At 43.6% G+C, this 20,978-nt stretch overlaps 1 protein-coding gene across 1 annotated transcript in view; it reads right to left on the bottom strand.

Moving 5' to 3' along the window:
* Positions 1-20,602, bottom strand: part of atp11b (ATPase phospholipid transporting 11B) — a 57,479-nt gene extending 36,877 nt beyond the window's left edge. Inside the window, exons 1-10 of the mRNA XM_063012890.1 lie at positions 20,392-20,602; positions 6,775-6,891; positions 5,391-5,480; positions 4,287-4,367; positions 2,926-3,033; positions 2,138-2,266; positions 1,938-2,041; positions 1,445-1,492; positions 1,281-1,345; positions 18-99 (exon numbers count right to left, since the gene is read on the bottom strand). Coding sequence (XP_062868960.1) covers positions 18-99; positions 1,281-1,345; positions 1,445-1,492; positions 1,938-2,041; positions 2,138-2,266; positions 2,926-3,033; positions 4,287-4,367; positions 5,391-5,480; positions 6,775-6,891; positions 20,392-20,418 — 851 coding nt within the window. The 5' untranslated portion in view covers positions 20,419-20,602. The remainder of the gene's footprint in view (positions 1-17; positions 100-1,280; positions 1,346-1,444; positions 1,493-1,937; positions 2,042-2,137; positions 2,267-2,925; positions 3,034-4,286; positions 4,368-5,390; positions 5,481-6,774; positions 6,892-20,391) is intronic.
* Positions 20,603-20,978: the final 376 nt, after the last annotated feature.

The raw sequence follows: 20,978 nt of genomic DNA, 5'->3' as shown, positions 1-20,978 counted from the left end.
TGAGGACGCTGGCGTACTTCTCCACCGCCGAGCGCTTTTGGGACTTGCACTTGTAATTTAGGGCCATCTTGGACTCCATTCCTGTGTACACGGCCACACCTGTGTAGAAACGGGATTAGATGAAGTTACAGATTATTTATTGATCGATTATTTGTTATCTCATCTTAAAGGCAAACATTTGTTTGATGTCTAAAGAGCAAAGAACAAAAAAATTTATATCAATAAATAAACAAACCCTAATATTCTGTTTCAGACAGTTCTGGAGACATCAGTCAAACTGTGAACTCATTATTAGTCACAAAACCACAGCATTTAGAACAACGCTAACAGCCACGCTGGACCACACCTATCCAAACACGGTGTGTGGTTTGACTCTAAAAAGGGAACTGATTTTATTTCTCTATTCAGCACCTATTTTCTGTGATAATATGGTAAAATTCAAGTCTAATTCCTTGGTGCTGGTGCCAGAGCAGATGCGGGTCCCAGGCAACCTAAATTCCCTAAATTCCCAGGCACAAAAATGATTTTTGTGCTTTCTGCTGTGCTCCGAGTTCACCTGATTGAACTTTGACCCAGTTTGCTGTTTGCTGACCTTTTCAAAGCTCCTCCAATGAGACGAACTGTTTGATACGAGGCGGTAAAAGCGACCAACATTTACATTTTCGGCATTTAGCAGACGCTTTTATTCAAAGCCAGTATAATGTCTAAGCAATTGAGGGTTAAGGGCCTTGCTCAAGGGCCCAACAGTGGCAACCTGGCAGTGGTGCGGCTTAAACCAGCGTCTTTTAGAAGACTAGCCCAGCACCTTAACCGCTAGGCTACAACGTGACTTATTGTAGTAAAACAGCGAGTGAGGAATGTGATTAGTGGAGGAACTTATGAGCAGTAATAATGAAGAGAAGTTTAGTGCTCCTGTCTCCTTCTTTTACTACATTAAACCACGTTAAGCTTTATTTTCAACCAGAAGCGTTTTAGACTCTGGGAGAAGCTGATTCTGATTCTCACCATTTCTCAGAAGCTGGAGCTGTAACACAAGTTTAAAAGTGAAACAGGGAGGAGAATCCAGATAAACACAGATACATGTGGAGCTGTAACCCTGGATCTGCACCTTATTCCACACTGATGCAGATTCAGATCAGATTCGACTGCAATAAGTTTAAACACATACACACTGTATATGTGGTCTAATGCGCTTGCCCACCATTGCAAGATCTGTGGCACAAGGACACGACTGGCTGTGTCGCCTATCATTAATAACAACAGGAGACTGAAAAACGTACCGAAAATCTCTCTGGTATTTTTCAGTCGTGCCCCTCGGAGCAGAAGGTTCTCTGGTCCTAAAGGTCTGAAACAAATATATTAAAATACATATTTTTTTCTTCTATTTTGGCCAAATTCACTGAAAATGGAATAAAAAACGAAGCTTTCTGTTCGGAACTCTTACCTGACGATCTCCTCGCCGTGCTGCGTTACTGTAATTCTCCCAACAAACCTACAGCAGGAAAAGATGCTTAATAAAACCAGTCGAGACCAATGCTTCACACACCATCTGTGATTGTTTGTTTATTAGGATTTGAACGTCATGTTTTACACTTTTGGTTACATTCATGACAGAAACGGTCGTTACTCATTACACAAGATTCATCAGTTCACAAGGTTCTATCAAACACAGTCATGGACACTTTTAGTATCTCCAATTCACCTAACTGCATGTCTTTGGACCGTGGGAGGAAACCGGAGCACCCGGAGTAAACCCACGCAGACACGGGGAGACACCATCTGTGACTGGAGACCAGACTAAATCAGGTATTAGATATTTAAGGTGTAAAACACACCAAGGGAAAAATCCCCTTCAGCTGGACGCTACATTTCTTGTTTATTTCTTCCAAAAATATATTTTCAACACAAGCGAAATAATAAAAGTGTAATTTCCCTACCTGTATAAATCAGGCTCTGGTTGCTGGCACTCCACCACGGCCTGCAGGCCCTCGAGTCGGGTCACGGATTGTAACACGGCCGTCTCCGGTACCGCACTGTGAGTCTAAACACAGACGTGAATAAAGAGGTAAATATTATCTCCTGCACCATCAGGCCCGGGTGTAGGAACGTCAAGTCACAAACGTATCATCATTCAGACCTTGAGGTTGGTCTCTCCGTCCAAACTGGCAGTGGTGATGTGACACGTCCCCTCCGCTCTATCCGAGGACAGGAGGACCAGATCTGCTGGAAACGTCTCATCTTTCGCTACTCTCACTATGTCTCCCACCTGCAGATCCAAAAACAATCATTTCAGGTCGGTGGTAATAAAACACTCACATTTATTTACTTATTGGGGTTTTAATGTCACGTGTCACGTTGTCTCCAGTTCACCTCACTTGCACGTCTTTGTACTGTGGGAGGAAACCGGAGCACCAGGAGGAAACCCACGCAGACACAGGGGGAACATGCAGAATCGAACCCAGGAGCATCTTGCTGTGAGGCGACAGTGCTACCCACTGAGACCTAATTTTAAACCACCACGGCTTTAGAACGCGATGCAAGCGATCGATGATTAAGGACCTTGCTCAGGGGCACAAGAGTGGCAGCTTGGAGATTGTGGGGTTTGAACCAGAGACCTTGTGATCAATAGTCCAGTACCGTGACCGCCGAGCTACCGCTGCACATGATAAGTCTGGGGAGCGAACGTGTGCAGACGAATGACTAACGTTGGGAACGTTCTGTGTTATCGGGGTTTAAGATTGAGACTCAGAGGGGGGAAACACCGCATGTATATATTTATGCTATAGATATAAATGTTTAGATCTTCGGTTTTGCAATGTGGTCATCATACTTCTTTACTAGAGCTCATTTTATTCAACTGCCTCTTGTTGTCTAATGTTTAAGTTTTTAATAAGGACAGAAGAGACGTGCAGGAACGTAACTCACTCGGATGTTTTTGGAGCGAGTCTGCACTAAACTGCCACTGCGCACCACGAACACAGGAGCTCCGTTCACTTCGTTATCGGCTCTGTGCCTCAGCCAGTCCTCATAGCCCTGCAGTGTGTAGAAAAGAGGAGAAAAGAAGATCTGAATTATTATTAACTATTATACTCACTATTATACAATTAGAAAACGTTGGGACAGTATGGAAGCTTAATCTGAACGCTCGTGATCTTCCACCCCTCAGACGGAGCCGCATCAAGAACCTCCACTCAACACTAGCTGATATAACCACATGGGTGAGGGATTAGTTTATCAAACCTTTATCAAGCTCTACAATACAGAGTTACTGCACTAATCATACTTAAACCTTTACTGTGCAAAAAAGAAGCCTCATGTTAACCGTGTCCAGAAGCCGCGTTCACTTCTCTGGGCTCGGAGGCATCTAGGATGGACCATCACACAGTGGAAACGTGTATTGTGGTCAGATGAACCAGCATTCCAGGTCTTTTTTGGAAAAAATGGACGCTGTGTGCTCCGGGCCAAAGATAAAAAGGACCATCCAGACTGTTATCAGCAATAAGTCCAAAAGTCAGGGTCTGTCATGGTATGGGGGTGTGTCAGTACCAGGGTCTGTCATGGTATGGGGGTGTGTCAGTACCAGGGTCTGTCATGGTATGGGGGTGTGTCAGTGCCCTTGGTAAAGGTCATTTACACTCTGTGATGCAGCATTAATACAGAAAAGTACGTTGAGATCTTAGAGCAACATGTGCTGCCTTCCAGACGTCGTCTTTTCCAGGGACGTCCAGCATTTTTCAACAAGACGATGCAAAACCACCTGCTGCACACATTACAGAGGCGTGGCTGCAGAAGAAGAGGGTACGGGTACTGGACTGGCCTGCCTGCAGTCCTGACCTGTCCCCAATAGAGAACGTGTGGAGGATTTTAAAACGACGACGACCCCCCCATACTGCTGCACATCTTAAGATGTGTTTGCAGGAGACAAAATAAAAGCTGAAACACTAAATCACTTGGTCTCCTCGGTGCCAAAACGTCTTTTATAAGCGTGGTGAAAAGGAACGGCGACATTACAGAGTGGTAAATGCTTTACTGTCCCAACTTTTTTTGGAATGTGTTGCAGGCTTGAAATGCAGGAATGGATGTTTATTAATAAATGAAATGAAGTTGAGCAGATAAAAGATGAAATATCTCATGTTCATCCTGTCTGACATCAAATAAAAGTCAAAGAAATATTTGCTTTTTCCATGCTGTCCCAACTTTTTCTGATTTGGGGTTGTATTAAATGTTCTTAACACTAACATTATATTTTCTTTTAAAAAATATACATTCGAGTCAGAAAAGCTCACCTGTTTAATGGCAGTTACTGTAATGACAAAGAAGAGAGGAAGTCCACTTGTTACAGGGGAAGTCGGCGTGTCTATCATGAGCTGTAGAAAAAGGAAGAGTGTGAGAAGAGCTTCCTACACATCACACCTTTAATCTGTACTTTTATTTAACAAAACCACAATGATTTTTAAATGATCGAGACTGGAGTCTGAAACCTCCTTTCATTTTCGCTTTATTAGACAAGTTTGAGCTGTGAAACTTATTTAGGGAGTATTACATATAAAGAGAAAATATTATTCATAAAATCAGGGTGTGGTCTTGCACATTAGCTTGTATAGATGAACACTTCTGGACTGTTTGGGCAAGCCGTAGCCTAGTGGTTAAGTTACTGGACGCAGGTTCAAGCCCCCCCCCACTGCCAGGTTGCTGCTGTTGGGCCCTTGAGTAAGGCCCTTAACCCTCAATTGCTCAGACTGTACACTGTCACTGTACTGTAAGTCGCTTTGGATAAAGGCGTCTGCTAAATGCTGAAAGTGTAAATGTAAATGAACACGCTAAGCTTTTAGTATTCCTGCACCGCTCAGTAGGTGTCACTGTTGCTTCCCGTCTCACGTTTACTCGATCAGACCAGGCCGATGTGGCATCACCGGTGACACAGTGGAGACGCGTATTTCCAAAGCACCGATACTGTGTGTGAGAAGCCCGGAGGTTTCACAAATCACGCCAATCGCGAGCGCTAATGAGTCTGGGCAGAAGCACGCAGCCGTGACTCTCGGGAAGCGAACCCTTACTCCGTTACTCCGGAGAGGAAGATCTAATAAAGACCGAGCGCACTCAAGGCCAGCGGCATGATTAAATAAAGGTCCTATCAGAGGGAACAAGGCAGCGAATTTATCACAGGTCAAAAAAAAATTACATTCCTCCCATATAATTCAACTAGGGACCAAAATGCATTTATTTTATAAGCTAGACAGAAAAGCAGAAACTTCTTGATCACATGACGGTCAGTTCACTGTAATTAAAACCCTTTTAGAAGCTGACAGACACGTGCCAGATTCCTTCGGGGCTGGTAAAAACATCACACACACACGCCAAGACAAACACAGAGCAGCGGCGGCGCTTACCTGGACCAGGAAAATAATAAGGAAGTAAAAATTTGCTATTCTTCTGAACTGTTCAAACAGATTTTTAGGGATGAAGTTCCATATCGTATACTGCAGAGAGAAAAGAAGAAAGAAATCAGTGTGAATCTTAACTGTATCAAGCAAAGCACAAGAAAAGTGTTCTGAAATGCGAATTGATTTTGAATTACAGTGTATATGGGTCAATATAGAGCTGCTACGTCAACATTTAGTAACAGAGCAACACTCACACACGCAGAATATTAAAGTTTATTAATTATTCCTAAACAAAAATAAGTCGTCATCAAAAAAAAAACCTAGTCATATCCAGTTCCCCAGTTGTATCTCCTTTACTGCTGCAGACCCCGACCCTGACTGAAGAGGGCCGTACTTAACACGTCCCCTCCAACACGTGTGCTATACCCGACTGCTTCTTTTCACCAGCGCAAGGCAGGTTCATACTGGGATCAGGATCACACCCTAAGAGTCATGCACTGCTCTGCATTATTCACCTCACCGTGCAGCACCTGTAATGAGTAATCATTGGTTCTCCACCATCAGACACAGCCAATCACGTCTGTGTAGGCACCCGACTGGCCGATAGCAGAGCTGAGATTCGAACTTGAGAGCTTTAAATGTTTATTTATCGTCTTCAGAACTTAACTGCCTAGTTGTAAATGGTAATGAGTTCCACAGTTTAGACGCAAAAAAATAAACAAAAATTTGACCTTTAAGTGAATTATTACCCTTATATCCATCTTTAAATCTCAGATTGGACAGGAATTATTTGTGTGATATGGTGATATGGTCACCAGTGGCTGATTAGAGCCAGCTGAAAAAGTTCAGACAGTGTAAAAAAAATTCAGCGCTGTGTGTGCAGCTACAATAGTCGTCTATCAAGGGATCAATTATTTTACTAACTTAACAGCTGATAGCTGATAATAAACTCCATATAGTACTAGGAGAGTTTGAGAGTTCGAAATCCGTCTGCCATGGCGGTGAACGAAGCACACGATGCTCATCATGCGACAACAGCTCAAGCTTGCAAGTTCAAATCTCAGCTCTGCTATTGGCCGGAAAGGTGCCTACATGGAGGTTGACTGGACTGTCTGAGGGAGGGAGGGATGTCGGGGTTCTTCATAACTGCTGCAATAACAACAAGACCTCTGCTGGCTGATGGCGCCTGCTCGAGACGGGGAATAATGGAGATCAGGGCGTGATACGGATCTCCATATAAACCAATACTGTGCAGGTGAAAAGCTGTCAGCTATAGCACACGTGTCAGGGGGGTGTGAGTTAATACAATCAGGGAATTGGATATGACTAGATTGGGAGAAAAATTTAGTAGTTTGTACATTATGAAGACACTGATATAAAGCAGTCCTACCTTGGAGGAGATGATTCTGTTATCTGCGAACCTCTGTGGAATGTAGTGGCCGTGCTGAGGGAAGCGATTTGCAATGTAAACCGTTCTGGTGTCACTTTGATGCGGCGGGTCAAAACCCTGCAAGAAACAAGAGAGCAGAAGGTCAGAAACGGACCTAATTCACGACGGTGAGACGAGCCTTACCATTTACGTCCTAGCGATCCTACGGCAATTCAGTTAGCTTAGTCAAAACGTCCACGATGTCGAAGTGACTCGGGCAACCAAGTTTGGAAAACTAATAACCGATTCTGTGGACGTGTGTGTGTGTGGGGGGGGGGGGCTGGCGGTGGACGAGTATTTTGGTATTTGAGACGGAACATGAAGCCTCGCACGGTCGCTGGATGTTCTAGGTTTACATTCAACTATTAAAAGAGCTGTGTTGTGCATCGTAGCTTCAATTTATTCTATCATTAAATTTAAGTGTAATGTAATGACTGACTTCTTTAAAAATCTGTAAACGGTTCGAAACTCTGTGTTCGAAACGCCGGTCGGCTGGGCGCCATCTGGCGGGCATAATTGGCGGTGCCTGCAGCAGATACTAACTGGCCACCATATCTGCAGAGTGGGGACCGGACTATCTGTGGGTGGGTGGGGTCTTCATACGCTGTGTAAGGACCCTGACTGGCGGAAGAGACGCCTGTGCAGAAAGCAGGGGCGAGAAGAGCAGGGATGTACACGTGTCGGAAGAGGCGTGTACAGCGACGTGCTCTCCTCGGATGCAATCGGGTATCCCTCAGCAGCGGAGGACAAAACTGAGTTGCTAAATCAGGAAGCAAATGGGGAGAAAATGCATTAAAAAAAAAAAATCTGTAAAATCTGTGTTTTTTGAAAAATGAGGTCCGTGAAATTAAGCACAAAATGAATTCCAGACTCTTGTACTTTTCTAGTGGAATTTCAGTTTGATCGTGTCGTTTGCTGACTGATCTGGAAGCACAAACGTCTTTAGTTTCGTGCGTTCCCGCTGTGATGCGGTGAAGAGGACATGACTAAGAAGGGAAGGCGTGAACAGGCCGCGTTAATCAATGTCACTGCAGCGTGTAAACGCTAACGTGACTTCCTATCGGCGACGCACCGAAGTGGAGAAATGAAACAGGACAGGTTTGATGTTTCAACCAAACACTTTTTCTCCCGGAGGCAGGAGTGTGGGTGTGTTTTGACCGTCCGTCACAAACGATTTATAAAGCGCACGTGCTGCACACAGCTCATCTCGACCCATCTACGGTGATGTGAAAAAGGATTTAACCCTCTTCCTCATTCCTCTGATGTTTTGCACAAGTGTGATGCCTGGATTTTTAGATTACACACATTGTCCTGTTTGAACGAGGCGGCTAATCGTTTAAATCAGGGTTTTTCAAACTTGTTTTCAAGCTACATCAGGCGTGGTGGTCCCCCTTAACTGCCAAAACAGCCCTGTAACTGAGCTGCTCTGTGTATTCTGACACCTTTCTATCAGAACCAGCATGAACTTCAACAATCTGAGCTACAGGAGCTCGTCTGTTGGATCGGACCACACGTACCAGCCTTCGCTCCCTACGTGCAACGATGAGCCTTGGCCGCCCATGACCCTGTCGCCGGTTTACCACTGTTCCTCCCTTGGACCACCTTCGATAGATACTGACACCCTACAAGAGCTGCAGTTTTGGAGATGCTCTGAACCGGTCGTCTAGACATCACATTTTTCCTGCTTCTAACATCAACTTTGAGGATAAAATGTCACCTGCTGCCTGATATATCCCCCCCCCCCCCCACTAACAGGTGCCATGATGAAGAGATAATCTGTGTTATTCACTTCACCTATCAGTGGTCATAATGCTATGCCTGGTTGGTGTATACTTAATAGAAACGGTGGCAATCTGGTCCCACTGTGCTTTACAAGATGTGACTTAAAGCCTCCACACTGGGGGCGTGCGCAGAGAAGTTCATTCCGTAATTATGTACTTGTTAAAATTGGTTTATTTAATTATCACCCTGCTTTAAATAATCCCTTAAATAGAAGCATAATCGCCGGACTGACGTGATGCTGGTTGTCATGGTAACGCGTACATTAAGCGGTACTCTACACATGAGCGTCACTTTGGATGGGATTTACTTGTATTGTGCATGTATGTAAACTGAGATTTCCATCAGATTGTTGAGTAGAGTGAACATATAAACACCTGAGTCTTCATCTATAATACCAAATAATAATAAAGTCTTTGTGTGGGCAAGAACAACGTAGCTAAAGCTGCTTTTTTCATAGACTTCAAATCCCTAAAACACTCACCAAAAGTCATAAAACAAACATCACTTGCACTAATTTTTATGGATGTTTAGAGGACAAATTGAGAGGGCTAGTCAACAAGGGTGCATTTAACACGATTCCTACCAAATTATTCAAATATTACAAATCTGAGAAGAACAATCCACCTCCTGAGCATCACCGCAGACATCATCAAAACAAAAGAGCTGACGAGCTAGTCTGAAAGGGTCATTAATAATTCAAAAGTAAAGCGGCAAAACTATTAATTCCGAGACGTTCTTGTTCACAGCACTCGAGACTTAATGACTTACTATTGAATTCCACTACTGGCTTTTCATTAACCGTCCCTCAGGGCCGAGCGCAGTACGTTAGACATGACGCACTGACGGCAGATTTATATTCACGATGATTAAAAAAAAAAAAAAAACACATGCATGTATGTATGTGATGTCAGTCCTTTTCATAGGGACGTGACCTCATGACAAACCTGCCACATCACGCGAACGCTAATCCTTACAGTAACCAGATTACAAAGTCTTTCCAATTTCCCTTAAAACCGAGCTGTCGTGCATCCGGGCTGAAGGATAAAACCTAATGAGGACGCTAACCGAATCAAAGCCTGATCGATGGTAATGAGACCGAGAGTCGCTTCCATGAAACATCTCAGAAAGCTCTCTGCTCTGGAGCCGTCTCGTCAGAACAGAGAAGGTCAAGGACAGATTAAAAACTGAGGAACACAGTGAGGGTTGGTCTAAAAAATAATACTTTATAGGAAAAATGCCACAATTATTTTATAATGCCTAATCACAATTAGTGATCAATGAGTTTAACATGATTAGATATTAATATGAGACCAAATTGAATAAACGAGTGGAAAGATCCCATATAAACCCGCCTGGTGCAGGTGAAAAGAAGCGGTCTGTACTGCTCACGTGTCGGAGGGGGCATTCTGCACAGGCGCCTCTATCTGCCAAGCAGGGTCCTTACACAGCGTTTGAAGACCCCACCCACATAGTCCGGTCTTCCCGCCCTAGCAGAAACGTGTCTGCTGCAGGCACTGTCAATTATGCCCGCTAAATGGCACCCAGCCGACCGGTGGCAACACCGAGTTTCTAACCGAGGGGTTCAGAATCTCGGCGCTGGTGTGCTAGCGGAATATCCCGCTGCACCACCTGGGCGCACTGGGAAACACATTTTTTAAAGATTTTTTTCCCTCTGGGTAAATAGATGAGTGAAAAAAAGTGAATTGATAAAAAAGATGAAAGATGAAGGTTCAGTAGGTTGCCGGTTCAAACCCCACCATTGCCCCTGAGCAAAGGCCCTTAACTCTCTAATGCTTGAACTGTATTCAGTCACAATTGTAAGTCACTTCGGATAAAAGCGTCTGCTAAATGCCACGAATGTAAATGCAAATATAAGCGAGTGCAGCTAAAACAAAACACCGAAACGTTTTCAATACTGTCCATATTAGTGTGAAATCAATCATGGAAATTGTCTCCAATGATTTGTATTGTTTTGTTTTATTGATTTTGTCACAGTTATTGCAGCCCTACCTGCTTTACATCTTTTATAACTGGGAAACATCCTTGTGTTTGTGAGAAGCACAAATTAAACGTAAATCTGACAGATCTGATAGACTCTACACATATAAAAAAAAAAAAAAATCGATAAACGTAATTATAAAAGTTGTTGTAATTATTTGCCGCAGCTTAAACTCATCTTATCTGAACTCAGGTGGTGAACAAATAAGGTCATTACTGGAAAAACAAGGTAAAAAACGACCAGCTGCTATTTTGGTGTCTATTAGAAAAAAGGTACGAAGTTGAAGCTGCTGTTTTTGTCTCATGGAAATTAGAAAGGAAGCCACGTCATCCGACCCATGTGGTGACACACACTTTCAATAGCCGTCATTACTAAGCTTCTGTGTTTGCACTGCACACACACACACACACACACACACACACACACACACACACACACACACACACAGAGCTCTAACGTACAACCTGAGTGCATTCACCATCTGATACCGTGTAGCCAGACAGACATCGAACTCTCTTTCCTGAAGCAAAGCTTTTGTGTCGGGCTGAAAAAAATAAACCCCGGTAATTCATACATCTGCTACGATACACACTCAGGGTATGAGATCACTGCACACACACACACACACACACACACACACACACACACACACACGGGTATAGAGTGGCTGATGCAGAAGGATTAGACAAACACGACTGTCGTTATTTACGTGCACATCAAGGCCATGTTTGATATCAGCACGATGACATGGTCTAGTAACGTTATTTACCGTCTTTTCCCAAAATAAATGATCCCACAGTGGTGGGAAGGGGAGCAAATGGAACCGAAGTCATTCGTAACATCTGTAAACTCAAAACACTGTAAAGAATCCGACCAGGAATAAAGTTTCTGGTGACTTTTAAAGTAAATCAGCCCAATTCAGCCTTTACTTTACATTTACTTTGCATGTCGACTGCCTGCCCTTCATTTACAAAGTAAAACAGCGAGCAGAAACGTCACAGTGCGACATCAACATTAAAACCACCTCCTTGTTTCTACTCTCACTGTCCCACTTTATCAGCTCCACTTACCATATAGAAGCACTTTGTAGTTCTACAATTACTGACTGTGCTGTTCTTCAATGGTCAGGACCCCCACAGGACCACCACAGAACAGGTATTATTTAGGTGGTGGATGATTTTCAGCACTGCAGTGACACTGACATGGTGGTGGTGTGTTAGTGTGTGTTGTGCTGGAGTTTTTAAACACCGTGTCCACTCTATTAGACGCTCCCACCTAGTCGGTCCACCTTGTAGATGTAAAGTCAGAGACGATCGCTCATCTATTGCTGCTGTTTGAGTCGGTCATCTTCTAGACCTTCATCAGTGGTCACAGGACGCTGCCCACGGGGCGCTGTTGGCTGGATATTTTTGGTTGGTGGACGATTCTCAGTCCAGCAGTGACAGTGAGGTGTTTAAAAACTCCAGCAGCGCTGCTGTGTCTGATCCACTCATACCAGCACAACACACACTAACACACCACCACCTATATCTATCTAACACACCTAAAACTATCTGAAGGTTGCTGGTTTAAGCCCTACCATCGCCAAGCTCCTTACCAGTCAATCAGTCACAAACTGTCAGGGTGGATATAAGTGCTGCTAAATGCCATAAATGTAAAAGAACAGATTGAAACAATAGATTGAAAATATCCATGGTTGGGCAGTCGTCAAAGCTGGTGGGCCCCTGAGCAAGGCCCTTTACTCTCAATTGCTTGGATTGTATTCAAGAAGTGCCTGCTAAATGCTGTAAACGAACCACTGGATTTACGCGATTATTTCTAAATGCCACGGCAATTTAAGAAACAGTGACGAGCGTGACGCAATGCTAAATTTCCAGGCGTCTCTGTGAAACCCTGGATTGCACAGTACAGCTCTGTAAAGCTGACGTGACGAGCGTGCACGTGAGTATGAGCCACCAGGCTGGATGGCAGTTCACCGTTTCACCTGCTGTATTTAAGTTAGGTTTAGAAGCTGACGAACATATTTACTTTCATCTGTTAGGCTTTTACGCTTTCTGTTGGCTGCGCCCACGTGCATTTAGAAATCCATTACTGTTCCGGCGCTAAAGAAATCAGGGAAGGCGTTTTTAGTGGCATGACTGTATGATTACATGCTTTAAATGTCTCGTCATGTTTTTGGTGAAGTGCACCATCTGTGACTCACGAATATTATCGTTTGCTAGGCCACCAGTTAGTTGATGGGATTTAATCCCAAGATGGCTCATAGACTATTTTCTAGACAGCTGAGTACCGAGATATGTGAATTTAGTCCTGTAACTGATAGGAACTTTGGTTTAGGTGTAGCTGTCCTTAACTGTTAGTGCTCTGCAGAATTAACATCTTTCATGTCACTTTTACTTGATGTCAGACAGGATGAACCTGAGATATTTCTGTATCTCAGATATGTTTTATCTGCTCAACTTCATTTCATTTGTTAATAAACATCCATTCCTGCATTTCAGGCCTGCAACACATCCCAAAAAAAGTTGGGACGGGGGCAATTTAGGGCTAGTAATGAGGTGGAAAAACTAAATAATGATGTGATTGTGATCATGGTTCGGTACTAAAGCAGCATCCAGGAAAGGCTGAGAGTCTCTGATGAGCAAAGATGGCCAGAGGATCTCCACTTTGTCCCAACATTTTTTGGAATGTGTTGCAGGTTTGAAATGCAGGAATGGATGTTTATTAATAAGTGAAATAAAGCCGAGCAGATAAAACATGAAATATCTCAGGTTCATCCTGTCTGCAATGAAATAAAAGGCAAAGTCAAAGTAAGAAACTGTGTTTTATTATTATTATTATTATTATTTGCATTTTCCATGCTGTCCCAACTTTTTCTGATTTGCGGTTGTAAATGCGACTGTACGGGGAGCTTGGCAGGTTTCACAGTGCGGGGCAGCCTCACCCCTCATTAGGCAAAAAGTGTGTTAACTTTGCATGTCCAGTGCCGCATCTATTTTCGAACTAGGTTGTCTTTGTTAGGCCACCAAATAAACAGAACACTGGGGGGTCAAACTGGTACCAAAGTTAAAAAGTTAAAAATGAACTTGTTACACCAGTAAAATCGATAACACAAGCTTGTCTGATTGCAAGTGAAAGACTAGAACACCCACCGTCATGAAGCACCTTTTTATTTGTCCAGGCTTGAGACCGGCGCTAGGGGTGCACTGATGTGTCCCCTTAATGGCTTCTGTATTTGTGAGCCTAGCTGTAGATTTAAACCTCTGGAATTTATTTAAATTACAAGTACCATGATGGTTCTGGCTTCATGGAAAATAACCCACTTGTGCAAAGAACTAAAAAGCTCCCTTAAAAAGGTCTGATACGTCCAGTAATGCACGTGTCACATGGCTAGTTTAACATGTGCAGGGGTAGCTCAACAGTTAAGGTATTGGACTAGTGTGAATAAGAGGATTGCCAGTTCAAGGCCCCTCCCTGAACCACTGTCAAGTTGCCACTGTTGGACCTCTGAGCAAAACCCTTAACCCTAAATTGTATTCAGTATTTAGTCATAAATGTAAGCGTCTGCTAGATGCTGCAAATGTAAATGCAAATATGTGGAACTCAGGAAAAACAGAAACAAATCTTCTCATGAATAGAAAGTCTGAACACAGGCATGTTTAAAAAATGTTTAGGAACTGGTATATCTGGCAACAACACTTCATGCCCTCATGCCCGCCTACAATGGTGTACATACACCGATCAGCCATAACATTAAAACCACCTCCTTGTTTCTACTCACTGTCTATTTTATCAGCTCCACTTACCATATAGAAGCACTTTGTAGTTCTACAATTACTGACTGTAGTCCATCTGTTTCTCTACATGCTTTGTTAGCCCCCTTTCACTCTGTTCTTCAATGGTTAGGACCCCCACAGCGCAGGTATTATTTAGGTGGTGGATGATTCTCAGCACTGCAGTGACACTGACATGGTGCTGGTGTGTTAGTGTGTGTTGTGCTGGTATGAGTGGATCAGACACAGCAGCGCTGCTGGAGTGTTATTTTTTTTATAATTTTTTTTTTTTTTTTTTTTTTTTTTTATAATTTAGCGCGTCCAATTTTCATCCCATCAGTCAATCTCTCATTGTACCGGTCCCTGCTCCTGATTGGGGGCTGACGAGGCCGTTCCACGCCTCCTCCGATACGTGCACAGCCAATCGACCGTCTTATCACCCACACTTGACGAGTGGAGCGCGTCAGAGTACTGTGCACGGAGGATCGCACACTCCGCCGCACCCCCTCCCGTCTCCATACAGGCGCCCCCGACCAGCCAGCAGAGGGCGCCACCGCCCCATTCCTGAGAGAGCATCCCCTCCGGGGTCCCGCCCCCCCCCCCACCTGAACAACAGGCCAATATGTTGTTCATATAGCCGCCCAGCCTGTTTTTACCGCTGCGCCACCTGAGCGGCCCTCTGCTGGAGTTTTTAAACACCTCACTGTCACTGCTGGACTGAGAATAGTCCACCAACCAAAAATATCCAGCCAACAGCGCCCCGTGGGCAGCGTCCTGTGACCACTGATGAGGGTCTAGAAGAAGACCGACTCAAACAGCAGCAATAGATGAGCGATCGTCTCTGACTTTACATTTTCAAGGTGGACCGACTAGGTAGGAGTGGACACGGTATTAAAAAACTCCACTCATACCAGCACAACACACACTAACACACCACCACCATGTCAGTGTCACTGCAGTGCTGAGAATCATCCACCACCTAAATAATACCTGCTCTGTGGGGGTCCTGTGGGGGTCCTGACCATTGAAGAACAGCATGAAAGGAGCTAACAAAGCATGTAGAGAAACTACAAAGTGCTTCTATATGGTAAGTGGAGCTGATAAAATGGACAGTGAGTGTAGAAACAGGTGGTGGTTTTAATGTTATTGCTGATCAGTGTAAGCAGCAATGAATGAAAATAATAATGGGACATGAGCGGTTAATTGAACATTAACCGTTAAGTCATGATCATAAGAATAATTTCACATTTACTCCCGAGCTCAGGTGCAATAATGTGTACTGATGTGCATCTCTCGCTCTAAAACAGTACAACAAACGTCTCCTGGGTTTTAAGTCTGTAGGGTAATTCTAATAATGAGCCACGTCTCGGCGTCTGCAGGGCAGGGCAGGGCAGGGCAGGGCAGGGCAGGGCAGGGCAGACAGTATGGGCTGGATCTTAATCAGTGCTCTGATTGCATCCAAAAATGTGCAGCTTCATGTTCGTGGAGCAAGATCATCCATCACCCAGCCTTTCTTTTTCACTAAAGCACTTATTACGACCTATTAGTTCCACCATTTCTATTCAAAACTGCTACTTGAGCTTACAGATACTGCTTGTACAAGTACAGTCCGTTCACGAGAACAAAGACGACAGGTTAAATGCACATCATGGAGCTTAACGTTACACCTCATTCATAACTGATGAGACTAACAGTGAACTGTCTGTAGGTGGAAGCTCGGCACAGACGATGAATTTTACGTCTGAAGGAGGAATCTGACAATGTTGCCATGTTCGGATTAATGCGGTCGGGTAAAAACGTCAGATGAGGCTCGATATGAACCGAGAACGGAGAGACAGATTTCGACGTACGGGGGTTCAGAATGCTGATCTGTAACTCACCCTCAGTGCACATGCACACTAGTGCTGACAAATTCACCAGTTCAAATCTCAGCTCAGATACCGGCAAGTCGGACGCCTGTACGGACAATTAATGGTTCATACGAGAGAGGAAGGGCTGTTAATACGACCCCTGCTGGCTGATTAATGGATAATGATAATGGAGACTGATGAGTGACTCTGTGCACGATACGGATCTCCATGTGAACCCTCATGTGGGTGAAAAGAAGCAGTCGGCGGGTGTGTGTGTTGGTTACGGCCCTCCTTCGACTTAAAAAAAAGTTGAAAATGATGAAAATCTAAGCGACGCAAGAAGAGGTAGTTCTGTATCTTGATGGGACGCTATAAGCTTGTCAGTCACTGGTTAACCGTCAACTAATACTGGTCGGTGAGTGGTTAAACATTTCTAGAGTAAAAAGCACCGGCAACATCACAGGTAGATAAACACAGTTTATAGAAAGACAAAGAGTCAGGTGAGCTGCCTCAGTTATGGACAGACATGCTAGTGGCTTCAGTTATTTCCTCCTTTAGATCCACTGGTCAAGTTACTGGGACTTCGACTGGTGGAAAAATCAGGAGAATATAATAAAACTATATAAAGCAAGTTTATGATCCGCATCTAAACAGTACAGAAATGTAAACAAAGCCAGGCTCACATGGTTTACTCTCGAATGCCTCTGGGTGTAACGGAGTGTGAAAGTGAAAGGGGTAAGTGTGGTCCACCATTGTGTTCCTGCCTCGTTTAAAGGTTCCACAGAGCGCTGGACCCCTCAACAAACCGAATTAAGTCAGAATTAAGTACTTGGTAAAAAAGACAGAATAATGTTGAATAAATTAGTATTAAAACTTATTATAATAAGCATATTTTTTCTCTCCTGTAACCGTCCGCGATTGCATCACCTGAGCACCCAGTGCAGGTCACACATACCTGTTGCAACAGCACAGTGACACCAACAAACCTGTCAGGTGAGACCGGCTCTGCCTGCAGGCCGAATCTGCAGGTAATTAAGCCTCTGCAACGCCAAGCAGCAATAAATCTATCTACTAATAACCATCAGGGACATTGAGGCAGTAAAAAAATCGAACTCCTCTAAAGCTACAACCAGCGATTTTACTGTCAGCATAAATCTACCACCCGTGAGAATTTTACATCCGACTATCAACCTGTTTCAGAGTAGAAATAAAAAACTATCAAGGCTGCAAATTCATTTTAACTTCTACCAGGTCAACTCAAGGAATGATCCAGATTGGACGAACTCAGAATCTCTTTAAATCTGAATGCTGAATGCTGCCCAACACTGATGCTCGCTTACAAAGCCAAAAAAAGGACGAGCCCCGAGCTACCTTTGAGGTCTAAATAAGACCCCGTTCTGTACCACACAACCTCAGAGCCACTGGTCTCGCTCGACTTGATCCTCCATTCAGATCTCGAGGAAGACGAGAATCAAGGATCTTCTCTGCACTTGCACACTCACTGTCCATTTTATCAGCTCCACCTACCATATAGAAGCACTTTGTAGTTCTACAATTACTGACTGTAGTCCATCTGTTTCTCTACATGCTTTGTTACCCCCCTTTCATGCTGTTCTTCAATGGTCAGGACCCCCCCACAGGACCACCACAGAGCAGGTATTATTTAGGTGGTGGCGCATGGTTTTGCAAAGAAATGCCCAACAAGCTCATGGTCAGATGTCTTCCTCCTCTTGCACATAAAACGATCAACTTAGACTAGTCTTAATCCAGTCGCGGTTGCTTTCCATTAGAAACTGGATGGTTTACTCGAAAGAGCTGGAAGATTGTGTGTCTTTGAGTGCTGAAATATGTTTAGCAACGTCTCCGTTTCAGTTTCTTTTCCTTGCTGGAATGTAAACGTGGCTTAGACCTGATATGGCGGCCGTTTGTGATCAGACTGGATTCTGCCTTGTGAGTCGAGTCGAGGTGTGCAGGAAGTGTGAATTTACAGGTGTGTCGTGAAGGGATTTTCTCACGAGCGTAGTCACGTTCTCGGACTCTGTCTGACTTGATCGTAATTACAAACGAAAGCAATTTGAAGTGAACGAATGACGATTAATAGTGGTTTGTTCCACTAGTCTGGAAGAGTGAACACTGTCTCCACTGTTACTGTTTAAACCACTAAAACAAACCTAATCGACGACACACTTGAAATATTCTCTCATACAGGCATCAGTGAGACTTTCCAGCATAAACTAAATAATGGAAGCGTCATTAATTGATATATAGGCACATTTCAGTACCTAGAGATTCCAACCTAGGACAGTGACACTATACAAACCTACTCTAACTGCGACTAGCTGCCCGTTATGGTGCGTTTTCATGATCTACACTAAACTCTTTCATCTATAATTTACTGGTTTAAAGGTAAAACTTTTCTAGTGCTGTCAAACTCCTAAAGGAAACAAAAACAGGAAACGGTTTGTGTTTTCTCTCCACCACAAAAATTGGCCCCTGAGAGACCTGCTGAGCGGCCGCTGTGCTGAATCAGGTGAAATGAGGTAGAATGCTGAACTCTGCAGCACTGCAGAATCCGGGACCTAAGTCCGACGCCCCTGCTTTAAACTTCACACCTGGTCATCAGGGGTGGACATCAGGTTGGTGACCGACCACGGACGTGCTTATGAGACAAACACTGCATTTAACATCCTGAATGTTTTTAAAAAACACACACACACACACACGGTACTGTGTAAAGCATGAAAACACAAAGGTTCCAGGGTTCTGTAGAGCTCAGAACACACAACTCAGCTTTGGTCACTGTTTGTGGGGAGTTTGGCATGTCCTCCCCATGCCCCCATGTGTTTCCTTTGGCTACCAAGGTTTCCTCACACCTCTTAAAACAGACAGAAGGTGGATTTGCTGCTCTAGGTGTTAATAAGTACATAGAACGGTGCTTGTGTGATGCCGTGTAACGGATTGGGTGTATCCAGAGTGTAAAATTAGTGTCACCAGACCCACCCTAACCCTAATTGGGATAAAGCATTAATATCGAGATGCCACCTCTTGAGCAGCTCTAACAGCCTCTACTTTTCTGTGAAGGCTTTCTGAAATATTTTGAACCAAATAGGTGGGAATTTGTGCCCATTCAGTCATTCAGTGATTTAGGAAAAGCATCTATGAGGTCAGGCATCGATGTTTTTGTAGGATCAGAAGGCCCGGCTCACAACCAATGCTCTAGTTAATGTAGCTTTGACAAGCAGCCATTGTCGGGTCCTTGAGCAAGGCCCTTAACACTTAATTGCTCACAATGTATAGTGTATACAGTCTCAATTAGTAAGTCGCTTTGGATACAGGCAACTGAAAATGTACCAAGAAGATGAAGTTCACCATGAAGATGAGCGACTCAAACAGCAGCAATAGATGAGCGATCGTCTCTGACTTTACATCTACAAGGTGGACCGACTAGGTAGGAGCGTCTAATAGAGTGGACAGTGAGTGGACACGGTGTTTAAAACCTCCAGCAGCGCTGCTGTGTCTGATCCACTCATACCAGCACAACACGCACTAACACACCACCACCATGTCAGTGTCACTGCAGTGCTGAGAATCATCCACCACCTAAATAATACCTGCTCTGTGGTGGTCCTGTGGGGGTCCTGACCATTAAAGAACAGGGTGAAAGCAGGCTGAAACAGTAGGTAAAAGAAGGTAGGTAGAAAAACAGATGGACTACAGTCAGTAATTGTATGTCAGTGTATGTGTGTGTGTGTGTATATATATATATATACACACACTTTCAAATTGCCTGTCACCAACTTTGTCTTCTGTTTTTCTTATTGGTAAATGATATAAAAATCAGTAATAAATAAACAAATAATAAATAATGGAAAGTGGTTAATCATGTCCCTTACTAGTGTATTTAAACGTTAGACTTTATAAAAGGTTTTGTATGACTTATTATATGTTAATATATTTATTTTATATTATAAACACTTGAACCGATGAGCTTCTGATCTACCTGCGTTTACATATAAACCATCCTAAGTTGTTCTTCTAAAAGCTAACCAAACTAGCTAATATTAAATACTCCAAACAACAATATCAATCATAAACACACACTGTTCCTTTCAAAGTTAAAAAATAAAAACAAAACGTTGCTTTAAAAGAGACAAAAAAACCCAGTTTAACGTACCAACTGTTGTCGGATCCAGCGCAGCATCCTGGTGACGTTAGCTTAGCTTAGCTTAGTGTAGCAGAGCTCGCGCAATAGCCGGGTTGCTAACGGGTTAGCTTAGCAGAAGTTATCCAGCTCTGCTCTGTCCGCCGAAACAGCTCCACAACATTTAATTCCACACCAAAACCTCGACGCTTGTGTTGCGCACATCCCTACACACAGAGTACAAGTGTGCGGTGATAAATGAAGGCGTTAATCCTTCATGTTTACGGAGATATTAGTGAAATTCAGCAGTTTTTCCGCTCTCGTAGAGATCAGTTTGACTGACTGATACCCAAACAACCGTTCACCTCATACACACCGGGTTGCCAGGTTAGATTAATATAAGCGAAGTGTTAAAGAGGGATATAGGACAGGTTGCCAGATTGGTAGTGTGCAGTCTTTTTATAATATTCGTTTATTTATTAGGATTTTAACGTCATGTTTTACACTTTGGTTACAATAATGACAGAAACGGTAGTTACTCGTTACACAAGATTGATCAGTTCACAAGTTTAATGTCAAACACACAGTTAAGGACAATTTTGTATCTCCAGTTTACTTCA

This window comes from Trichomycterus rosablanca, chromosome 17 (genome assembly GCF_030014385.1).
Source record: "Trichomycterus rosablanca isolate fTriRos1 chromosome 17, fTriRos1.hap1, whole genome shotgun sequence".
Classification (NCBI taxonomy): Eukaryota; Metazoa; Chordata; class Actinopteri; order Siluriformes; family Trichomycteridae; genus Trichomycterus; species Trichomycterus rosablanca.
This window is presented reverse-complemented; position numbering and strand designations above follow the sequence as displayed.